General features: G+C 44.4%; 1 protein-coding gene across 1 annotated transcript in view; it reads left to right on the top strand.

The window, feature by feature from the left end:
• Window positions 1-8,550: 8,550 nt before the first annotated feature.
• Window positions 8,551-12,048, top strand: part of Ppm1g (protein phosphatase, Mg2+/Mn2+ dependent 1G) — an 18,312-nt gene continuing 14,814 nt past the window's right edge. Inside the window, exon 1 of the mRNA XM_021163579.2 lies at window positions 8,551-8,917. Coding sequence (XP_021019238.1) covers window positions 8,798-8,917 — 120 coding nt within the window. The 5' untranslated portion in view covers window positions 8,551-8,797. The remainder of the gene's footprint in view (window positions 8,918-12,048) is intronic.

Here is a 12,048-nt window from a genome sequence, read left to right as displayed (position 1 = left end):
GCTTGTGGTTAGCTGTGTCTGCTGGAGTTGAGGGCTATTTCTGTGTTCTGTTGGGCTGGTGTGTTCCCAGTGATTGGATTGCCTGCTGGTGTACATGGGATAATGAATCTACATCTATTGGTTCTTCCTCTCTTCCTCCTCGCTTCCCTTTTTTGGCTGCTGTTACTTCTTCTTCCTCTTCCCAACACAATAAAGGAGCCCTCTGTTCTCATCAGCGAGCAGAGTATAGGAGTCCTCTACTACCCCCCGCCCGCCCCGATTTACTCTCATTTTTGCCTCTATTTTTGCTCTAGACCACTGCTGTCCTGCACTCTACCCAACCCTTCTTCCAAGTTCTTCACATGTCTCATCCCAGTGAACATAAATTTATTTCTTTTGGGTGTGGGATATAAGAGATTGAATTGGGGTTTTGCATATGCTAGTCATACACACTCTATCACTGAGCCCCATCTTCTTACTTTATTATCAAGACTACAACCTTTGTCCAGGTTCTTCAGTTTAACAAGACACAGCTGCCACTAGAAATGGCTCCTTGGATTCTTGATATTTCAGGCTCATCCTCCCAGGAATCTCCAAAATGTCCATACCTTAAAACCCTAATGCCAGTGACAAGCAAGGGTACTGAAAGATCATTTCTTTTTCTGCTCTAGAATGTCTTCAGAAAAAGTATACTTTTCCTTTAGGGAGAGAAACACTCACCTCTTCCAATGGCAATATCAGGAGCCTCCAGTGATATCCAGAATTTGTATGATCTGTCTTTAAATGGTACAACCTGTGAGATACCGGTGGTTCAGGCCTGTCTGACTTCCTGAATGAAGTGTGAGATTGAGGTTCATATCTTCTCTGTGTGGCCCCAGTTTTGTGATTCCTGTGAGCAAAGGCTTGGAAAAAATATAGAGTAGGAACCAAGGAATGAATAAGGATTTTACAAAATGCTTCCATGCATATTCTTATTTGGTAGGGAGAAAATTATCTTTTCTCCCTTCAAGGGTACAATCTTGCTACAGCATCTTTTATACTACTAATAAATAGAATATCCCCAGCATCTCAAGGTAACACATTTAAAATTTGATAAATGGTCAGTTCATGATTCTATTTAGGACAAATTAATTTCCAGCATGGATGTTTAGGGGACCCATTGTAGAATGGATTGTTACTAGTGATTGCCTTGAGTAAAACCAGATTGGTGTCTCACCTTTTAGAAACAAAAATACAACTGTAAATATGATACCTCTCTGGCTTCAAAGGTCCATGGTGGGAAGCTGAGTTTGGTGGGACATGCTTGTAATTCTTTTGCTTGGGATGCTGAGGCGAGAGGATTGAGAGTTTGAAGCTAGTATGGGCTACACGACAAGAAGATGTCTCAAAAACCAAAACAGGCCAGATGTGGTAGCACTCAGGAGATAGGAGCAGATGTATCTCTAACATGATCTACAGAACGAGTTCTAGGACAGCCAGGACTACACAGAGAAACCTTATCTCAAACACACACACACACAGAGTTTCATTTTGGGGTATCTGTCTTGCGTTTTTAGGTTGGTAGCCAGGTGTAGCCATAAGAGAAGACCAAGATAAGGCATGAGAAGACAAAATCTATACTAAATGTAGTGGTACACACTTGTAACCCCAGCACTTGGGAGGAAGGAGGGTCAGGCTTTTAAGGTCAGTCTCAGATATGTTGTAAGTCCTACTAAGGGTAGATGAGACCTGCAAACAAACAAAAGAAAAAGAAAAATAGAACATTGTACTCACAGGCTCAGAGAAGCAGTCCTACGTGCCTTGCAGTCTTGTGGGACAAGAAAGCACCCATTTAGGCCAGGAGAGAACACTATCAACACTAAGTATGGACCCAAAGCTTTATTGGCATTGCAAAGGAAAGACAAGGCACAGCAGAGCTTGTAGGATGGGCCCTTTGAGTGGGCCTTTTGAGTCCCTGGTGACTGGGATGACAAAGGAAGAGGAATATTGCCTACCACTTCCAAAAGGAACTGACAGAGGTTTAGCTCCAGGTTGGTCACTTTATACAAATTTAATACACATTAAAGAACATGCTGAATGATGCCTGAGTTCTTTTGCTATCTCTAAGAATTTGCTAGGTCCTGGGTGGGGTTGTCTATTTTAACAGAAAGTCTTTGAAGCTTCAGAAACACCATAATGCACAGAAATTTGAAACACACACACACACACACACACACACACACACACACACATTTTGAGTTCAAAGAGGAAAACAGACCTAGCCCAGAGGCTCAGATACAAACTCTTCTCTAGCTCTTCTAGTATCTTCAAAATTCTGTATTCCTTCTTAGCTCTAAATCTATAATCTATCTCTGGTCTCTGGCTTTCAATGTCTATCTCTCTGTCTCTCACTTTCTCTCTCTCCCTGTGTGTGTGTGTGTGTGTGTGTACATGACCAAGTAAACCCGGCTAGGTAGTCAGCAAACCTTCAGTGATCCGTCTATCTCTACCTCTTATCCCTCCATGGCTGGCACATGTCTAAACCCTCCACCACTGTGTCTGGTTTTGTTTTGTTTTGTTTTTCATTTTAATTAGGTAGATTCTGCATATCTGTACTTAGGTCCTAATGCGTGTGGCACAGGGACTTCACTCCTCAGGCCCAAGTTCTTTTCTCAGATAGATTGCTTGCATGTTAGACTAGACTTGTTATAGCTAGCCAAGGAGGACTTGAACTTCTGACCATTCTACTTCTACCTTCCTAGTGCCCAGCATGCCCAGGTTTATGTTTGCCAAGGCTTTGTGTATCTTACAGAAGCACTCTACCAGTATCCAGTCACTGAGGTCCTCCTCCCCGAATACTCTCTCACCTTATTCACTCCAGGAAGGAACATACTAATAACACTGCTATTCCCTTGAGAAAGAAGTATTCATTTTTTTAACTAATCGTGTCTTGACACCTAACAGACAGAGTGCTTTGCATGTATAGCCATCAGTTCAATCCCCAGCGCTGGTCACAATGCTGTTAAGCTTCCATACTAACATTTTGTATGAGTACTGTTATGACTTCAGTGTGAGATACACAAAGAAGGGTCAAAGCTGGATTTCGGAGCCCCCTCAAAAGCCGAAATATGAGAGGCTTGGAAGGCCTGCTTGCTGCTGTTTGCCCTTCCCCACAACACACTCCCTTAGCATCTTTCCTGTTCAAATTGTTTTCTCAATCTGCAGTGTGTTGCCTTTTTGGTGATCTTGAGTTTCCAAGGCACCTTTTAAAAAATATATTTTTAGGCTGGGTGTAGTGGCGCACGCCTGTAATCCCAGCACTTGGGAGGCAGAGGCAGGCGGATTTCTGAGTTCAAGGCCAGTCTGGTCTACAAAGTGAGTTCCAGGACAGCCAGGGCTATACAGAGAAACCCTAGTCTCGAAAAACCAAAAAAAAAAAAAAAATCTTTTTAAAAAATAGTGAATATATAAAATACAATCATAGCATATCTTGCATCATATGGACTAACATTTTTGAGTGGTCTTGTGTTTACATTTACAACTGGTCTCATAAAATAAAGCATTTGGCTTTTGAATATTGTCTGCACTGAGGTCCCTTGAATTCCAAAGATCTGCAAGTTTATGTAAGGAGTTTACAATTACTCCCTCCCCACATGGGTTCTTTTGTCTTCTTGTCAGTGCGGAGCATTGAGCCGGGCCCTCATGTTCCTTAGGCAAGCACTCTTCCTCTTAGCTGCACTCCTAGGCCCTGTTTCTTGTGTTTGAAAAAACATGGCCTAAAGCCCCTCTGACCTTTCAAGCACTTTCTTCTCTCAGGGGAGCCAAATGGAAATAAACTGTTTTTAAAATGATACTTGGCAGCTTTCTTACTAATCTAATTTCTAATCTAATCTGATTACTAATTTCAACCAATCTGAAGTGAATGGCCACAAGAAAATCTTAAGCAACCTAGCGATCCTTGGATATGTTGTTGAAGGAGCTGTCAAGTACAAGCTCCACTCACCACCATATCCCATGTCTTTATTCTTTGCTGTTTCTCTTCTTACTCCTTTGCTTTTAAGCAAGTATGCTGTATATTGTTGAGACCTCTTTATCATTCAGGCGAGTCCCTCAAGTGCACATGTAGGAACTGGTTCTATCACTATGATAAGCCAAGTTTTTGCAGTTTGGTCTTTTACACTTGATCTTAGCCAAAAGGCTGAGAAGCGATTCAGTTTATACTTTTAAAAAGAGTGAAAGGGGGCTGGTGAGATGGCTCAGTGGGTAAGAGCACCCGACTGCTCTTCCGAAGGTCCAGAGTTCAAATCCCAGCAACCACATGGTGGCTCACAACCATCCATAACAAGATCTGGCGCCCTCTTCTGGAGTGTCTGAAGACAGCTACAGTGTACTTACATATAGTAAATAAATAAATCTTTAAAAAAAAAAAAAGAGTGAAAGTCCAGGGGCTGGAGACATGGCTCAGAAGAACATTGACTGTCTTGAGTTCAATCCCCAGCAATCACTTGGTGGCTCACAACCATCTGTAATGGGATCTATTGCCCTAGTCTGGGCAATCATAGACAATTAAAAAAAAAAAAGTGAAAATCAGAGTTGATGATAGAAGCCAGCACTTGGGAGCCCGAACACAGGCATTCAAAGTCCCTGATACACAGAATGTTCAAGGCCTGCCATGAGACTCTCAAAAACAAGAGAGTCAAAAGGAGCGTATTATGGTTAGGAAGGAATGGGGATTAACATGATAGGTTATATATTAATATAAGGACCTGATAATATCCTTATTGTCCCCAGTTTACATGTGCCCCTTTAGTGTCTCTATTTCGTCATGACTTTGTTCCTGGTGCCTCATTTCTGCTCCCATCCTTTCTCTTGTTTTGTTTCAGGCCATCCAACAATGGGATTCTATCCCATACGTAGCATTTATGTGGTAATAGATACGGGGGTTTGCCTTTAATTTCTGTGCAGAGAAGCTGGAACTTTCCTTCTAGAATTTTGTTTTGTTTTGTAGACAGTCTTTCTATAGAGCTCGGGTTTGGTCTGGAACTCCGGAAGTCCTATGTAAGCAATCAGGCTGGCCTTGTAACCCTCTACCCCCATCTCAGGAGTACCTGGGGTACCTTTAGTTTTTCTTATTTTAAAATCAAACTTGAGCTGAGTGGTGGTGGCACACACTTTAATACCAAGAGGCAGAGGCAGGTAGATCTGAGTTCCAGGACAGCCAAGGCTATACAGAGAAATTCTGTCTTAAAAAATAATCTTAGGCGGGGCAGTGGTGGTGCACACCTTTAATCCCAGCATTTGGGAGGCAGAGGCAGGCNGATTTCTGAGTTCGAGGCCAGCCTGGTCTACAGAGTGAGTTCCAGGACAGCCAGGGCTATACAGAGAAACCCTGTCTCAAAAAACCCAAAAATAATAAAATAATAAATAATAATAATCTTGAGGGACCCATGGCTCCAGCCACATATGGAGCAGAGAATGGCCTTATTTGGTATCAATGGGAGGAGAGCCCACTGGTCCTGTGAAAGCTCGATGCCTCAGTATAGGGGAATGCCAGGGTAGGGAGGCAGAGTGGGTGGGTAGGTGTGTATGCGGGGACACCTCACAGAAGCAGGGGGAGGGGGCATAGGTGGTTTCCGGGGAGGGGGTAGGAAAGGGGATAACATTTGAAATGTAAATAAAGAAAATATCCAAAAAAAAGAAAAAAAGAATCTTGAAGACTAAATTCTTGTTTCTATCAGATGAAGAAACCAACCTGAATAAGTTGTAAGAAAAAAAAAATCGTAGATAACACAAATAGACAATCCATGGCAAAATCCATGTTCCTCTCACAATGTCTTTTTGTCTTGTGTTTATTTTTATACAGAATTTAACGCAGGCCTCACAAGACTAGAACTTGCTACGTAGCTGAAAGATCCTGAGAGAGAAGAGTTAAAAATTATGTAAGCCCCTAGACTTGTGTCCAAAATAGACCCCACTAATGGCAGGGAGTAAAAGTTTAACTCGCCCCATTGTTCCAGGATGTACTAACCACAAAGTAGAAGTTTAACTTGCTCCATTGTTTCAGGAAACGTTCGTACAGAATATTCCAACCGTTCCTTGAACCCGTTATGCTTGCCAAATGCTATAGCCCATGCCAGGTGTTTGCGGTTTCTGCCTTTATAAACCCCTTACCCCTTGAGCTCTGGGTCGACTCCTCTACCCCTTGGTGGGATACGAGTCGTCCCCAGTGCACTGGCCATTCCTGATTAAACCTCTTGCTGTTTGCATCAAGACCGGTCTCTCGTGAGTTCTTGGGCGTCGCGTCATCCCAGGGCTTGAGTGAGGGTCCCTCCCGGTTCGGGGGACTTTCATAGCCAAGGATGACTTTGATCTCCTGATCCTATCTTTACCATCCAAGTGCTGGGATTATAAGTTGTACCACTCTCTCTAGTGTCATGTGTTAGGGAACAAATTAAAACGCAAGAATAAATAGCAACAGTAGCAGCAGAGTAATTGCATGCTCCCCCCAGCACCCCCTTTTCCAGAGATCTCATTGAGGTTCATGACAACTTGCAAGCCTCATTCAAATCTACCCTCATGGCCTAGCTCCAACCCAGAATTTTCATTATTTTTTATAGGAAACTCTCACCTTAAATGGGACAGCTTCTTCCCAACTGGTGCACATACCAAACAACGTCTTGTGTGTGTGCGTGTGTGTGTGAGTGTGTGTATGCACCCATCTAATTTTGCCATCCAAAGTCAAAGCCTTGGTACCATTTATGCATTTATGAATTCAACAGGCATTTAAGATTTAGCACACACAGTATGCGAGGAACAATGGGGACACAGGAAAGATTAATGGGGATCCAAACTTCTGCAGGGGATAGCGAGATCCTGAAGCAGCCTGGAGAAGTTCCCACCAAGTAAGGTAGGTGGAGAGTTGTATTTGGTGGGTGAAAGCATGCCTTTGGGGGCACAAGAAGGCTGGCTGATAAACTGAGTTATTAGGGAAATACAGGAGAGACTTGTGGAGAGGATCAATTTTAGTGATTTCTGATAATTAAGAAATTTGAGCTGGAGAGAGATGGTTCAGTGGTTAAGAGCACAAACTGCTCTTCCAGAGGTCCTGAGTTCAATACCTAGCAACCACATGGAGGCTCACAACCATTTGTAAAGAGATCGGATGCCCTCTTCTGGTGTGTCTGAAGACTGCGACAGTGTACTCATATACAGTATACATATAAAGTATACATACAAAATACATATAAAAATAAATCTTTAAAAAATATTGGCTCGAAGAACTGTAACTAATTCTGGGATTTGCTTATGAGTTGAGGGTCTAATTCTATAGCCCAAGTTGTCCTGAAACCTGGAATTTGTGATCTTGCCTCAGCCTCTTAAGTGCTGGAATTACTGGCAATGAGCTATAATGCTGGGCTTAGTTTTTTGTTGTTTATTTAAAATTTATGTATGTGTGTTTTGCCTGCATGTATTATGTCTGTGCACCACTTGGACGCCTAGTGCCAGAAGAGGGCGTCTGGTTCCTTGGAACCAGAGTTAAAGACAGCCAGCCATGTTGGTGCTGGAATTGAACCCTGCTAATGTGGAAGAGCTACCAGTGTTCTTAACCTCTGAGCCAGCTCTCTAGTCCCCAGTTCTTTCCAATGAGTTGATTTTCTTTTACTTTCAGGAAATTATTCCTTTCCGTTATATATAATCCATATAATGAAAAGAACCTGCTGGATTGTCCCTCCAACCCTAACTACCCGTGGCCAGCACCCCAGTCCTTAGTTCATCACGTTCAGATTAAGAGCATTCTAATCAGTTACAGTACCCCCCAGACTCTTCCTCTGGTGTACAGTGCACACAGAATCAGACTAACCAACGCAAAACAGGCACCACCACAATGACGACCACATTACCCATCTTGATGCTAGGCCATCCATCGCTAGATCTACTCCTGTTTAGAAACTCTCTCCACAAAGAGGCCAGCCAGCTTCCTCAGTAAGCCAGCCCAATGTCGTTTACACTTCCCTCAGTCCTCCAGCCTTGTATCCGTATTCCCATCTCCCGTGGCTAAACGCCACCCTCAGGCACCTTCTCCGAGGGTCTTAAATCTACCATTGGCGATAAGCAGCTCGTTCCCGCCTCTTTGCTCTCGCCTCACCCAGCACTGCACCAAACAGTTTCTACCCTGTATTAATTCGAATTTTTCCACAGACCTAGGTCTCCGTTTTCCTTTGTCAGTACAGGCCTCACAGAGCCTGTCCAAAGACCGCGGAAGCGCAGAACAAACGCTAGTCAATTTTAATTGAACCGAATCCGGCGGGGTTTGTCGGAATCTGAGGGCGTGTGGAGGGAGAGAGGGAGGGACAGGGCTGACAAAACCGCAGAACGCGACTGGAAGCCCCAGGTCCCACACAATAGAGACTTCAGGCAAAAACTGCTGAGGCCAGAGCCCAGTGGTAAAGCACGGTCAGCGTGGAGATGGCCGCACAGCGCCAAGGCTCCCTCCAGCCCCGGCCGTTGGGGGGGCGTGGCAACCAGTCTCGCGGGAACGGCGGTTGGGCGGGCCGTTGTCCCCGAGGGCGGGGCGAGTTGCTAAGGAAATGACCGCCCGCAGCGACTCACCGCGCCAGTAGGGCGGGGCCTGGAGCAGCGCGGTTTCCGCTTCCGCCCTCTCCCCGCTCCTGTCCCGTTACCGCCTCCTAGCCGGCCTCGCGCCTTTCGCCGGCACCTTGCGTCGACTGCGCAGCCGGGCCCGCTCCTTGCCACGCGCGCCCCCAGGGGCCCCGGCTCCGGCGCCGGCAAGGGTCGCGTCCCGCTTACCTGTCTCTCAGGTAGCCAGCCATCCGTCGCCATGGGTGCCTACCTCTCTCAGCCCAACACGGTGAAGTGCTCCGGGGACGGGGTTGGCGCCCCGCGGCTCCCGCTGCCCTACGGCTTCTCCGCCATGCAAGGCTGGCGCGTCTCCATGGAGGTGAGACAGGGCCCCAGCGGCTGGCCACTGCATGGCAGGAACCTGACAGAGAAAGGGAGCGAGGGGGATGGGGTTCTCCTCAAGCAAGGGTCCCTGACGAGAGCCTGCAGCCACGGTGCGGGAGGCGGCGGCAAGCGCGGGATCCGGGCGAAGATGGAGCGGCTAGAGCTTGGGGACCGCGGCCTGATGGCTAGTGGCTGCGGGAGCCCTGCCATGTGAGAAGAGGCACCTTCCGCCTACTGGCCGCCGTCTCTCCGTACCTTCGCGCCATCCTCTGGTGCCAACCCAGCCCTCCAGCTTTTCCAGCGGCATGGGGTGTAGTTGTCAGAGGGAAGACTCTTATTTGTTCGCTTATTGGTCGAATAGATGTGAATGACTGGTTCGTTTTTATTCTTGAAATATGTAATGTGGCAGGCCTCTTGGGGCTACAAACTTGATGGCGAAAAGGAGCCCGGGTAATAATGTGCTTTCCATTCTTAACCCTCAGTTGCTTTTAGCCTTAGACACCTCATGTTAATTTCAGAAACCCCGCTTGACCTTCGAGAATTGTCACTCGTTCGTATTCTTTTCGAAATCTTTTATGGCCTTTAGGAAAGGAATTGTGTCTGTCACTAGGCTTGCTTTTATTTTTTATTTTAAATATGCTTGTAATTTTTTCTTACTCGATTTCTTCAAAACTTACTAAGTTGTCATTTTCCTCTGCATATAATTTAGTTTACTCGATTTTCAGTCTTGTCATCAATCTTTTTTTGTCACCATCTACGAATAACTTTTTTTTTTTAAAAAGAAAAGTCCACTTTGGATGAAAGGGAAAGCAATCAATTGGATTGACAGTGTTGAGCAAATGGATGTGAAACTACAATGAACAGGGAATAGGTGTCTTTGAGAAATTTTGTGTGAAGTCTAGGTAGAGGGACCAGTGAAAAGTTCTAATTATGTCTGGAATCGAGGGTTTATCCAGTTAGTAGGTGGGCTACAGGTAACAGCCAAATAGTTTCCTTTGGTTTTTTTTTTTTTTTTTTTTCCTCAAATTCTCTCGCTCCTCCCTGTGGTTAGCTCTGGAATGACAGTGTGAACCTAAATGGTTTGTTCTCAGACTCAAAAGCTATTCTCACCAGCTTTTGATTATGGCTCTAGCATTGCCTAGATCCAGCATCTAGATAAATAATTTCAGCAAGGAGAGGGCCCTATTCATTTGGCTCAGTGCCCACATTTGATAGCTTGGAAATTGAGGCCTAGAAAGATTAGGGTACTTATACCTTGATACAAAGAATTGTATTAAGGTGTTCAAGACAATAGGTGCTGTTCTTACATAGGTGTCAAGATGAAGCACGGCTTTCATATTTCTCAGTGGCATGCGGTAGTACTGACTGGGTAAAGTTAGAGATACCTGAGTATAGCTTCAGAAGGAAAGCCTTGGGGATTGGCTCAGCGGCTAAGAGCACTTGCTGTTCTTACAGGGGACCAGAGTGTGATTCTCAGTGCCCATGTCAAGGAGGTTACAACAACCTGTGGTTCAAAAAAAAAAAGCCAGGCGTGGTGGTGCACTTGGGAGGCAGAGGCAGTCGGATTTCTGAGTTCGAGGCCAGCCAATTCTACAGAGTGAGTTCCAGGACAGCCAAGGCTACAGAGAAACCCTGTCTTGAAAAACCAGAAAAAAAAAAAAAAAAAAAGCCAACCTGTGGTCCCAGCTCCACTGAATCCGGTGCCCTCTTCTGGCCTCTGCTGATAACTAGTTCTCTCAAGTGCAGTGGGGGTTGGGGTGGGTGGTGGTGGAAGGAAAGCCATAATGTTAGTCTGGCTGGTGTTTGGGTTAGGCTGTGGGGTTCTTATTTTCTCGTCTCATAGACTTTTCAAGTTTCTTGTTTCTTAATTTCCATTTATGTGGAATGAAATGGTTTTTCCACTTTGGGGGGAACTCTTTCTAGTTTTTTTATGAATTGAGTTGAGTGTTTTCAGGTCTAAGAATTCTGTGATTTTACTTCTCTGCTAAGCATTTCCCTCTGTGTTTTGGTTCCTCCATTGGTGATTAAAAATCTACTTCATTTTGAGTTTAGGGCTGTTTGGTATGAAGAATTTTGCTCAACTGTTCTTGAGACCATAATCTTCACTCTAAAAGGCAATGTTTGAGCATTAAAGCCGTCCTGCTGTGCTATTCCTGGATTTACTTTTGTTTGAGTAAATATGCCTGATCTTGAAGTGCTATTTAAGATCCCTTTCTGCTGCATAGATACTTTCTTCCTAGGTTTGTGTCCTCCCTCAAAGTATTACATGGTATCTTTGCTATTGTAAGAAAGTTACTAAAGTTTTTAGTCTCTTAGAAGAATTTTTCAGAAAATAAGATCTTGATCTAAGAGTGTATATAGTTCAATAGGCCAAAAAGGTGGGGAAAGAGTTATGCTATGTCTTGGTTCCTCTTTTCCTAAGGAATAGACTTAATTCCACCAATTAATGAGGCCCATTTACATTGTTGGCTTGATTCTAAAGACTGGGTTCAGATAAGGTTGTCTTGGTTTACCTTACAGAAATTAGTAAAAGTCTGACACAGCTTTAAACCTGTTTTACTCTCTCTCTTGAACCAAGAGTGGATGGTAGTCACCAAAAGCTGGCATTTCATACCTTCTGTCTCATTCTCTCCAACCCTCTTGCTGTAGAACTAGGATTTGGGGGAGGGTGTCAGAATGCTGTGGTGATACCCCCCTTCTTTGTGATTTGGAGGGATCCTCCAGCTTGTTGAGCTATCCTGTGGAGTTAAAAGGAGAAGGAGGTGCTGAGAAACAAACAAATTGTGAGGTTTTGGTGACTGGTGAGAAGTCCAGTTTAAACGCAATGTACTGTTAAAAGGAAAAGGAATGTTGAGGCTCCTCCGAAAGAAAACAGTTTTGTGGAGAGTTGGGATGTTACAAAAATTCAATAAATACTCCTCTTTAATTTTTTTTAACTTTTTAAAGAAATACTATTTACTTAATGTATATGAATACACTGTAGCAGTCTTCAGACACCAGAAGAGGGCATCAGTCCCATTACAGATGGTTGTGAGCCACCATGTGGTTGCTGGGAATTGAATTCAGGACCTCTAGAAGAGCAGTCAACCACTGAGCTACCTCTCCATAATTTTTTTTTTTTTTTTT

Source organism: Mus caroli, chromosome 5 (genome assembly GCF_900094665.2).
Source record: "Mus caroli chromosome 5, CAROLI_EIJ_v1.1, whole genome shotgun sequence".
In the NCBI taxonomy this organism is placed as follows: Eukaryota; Metazoa; Chordata; class Mammalia; order Rodentia; family Muridae; genus Mus; species Mus caroli.
Note: the sequence above shows the minus strand (reverse complement) of the source record. Positions and strands in the feature narration are given on the sequence as shown.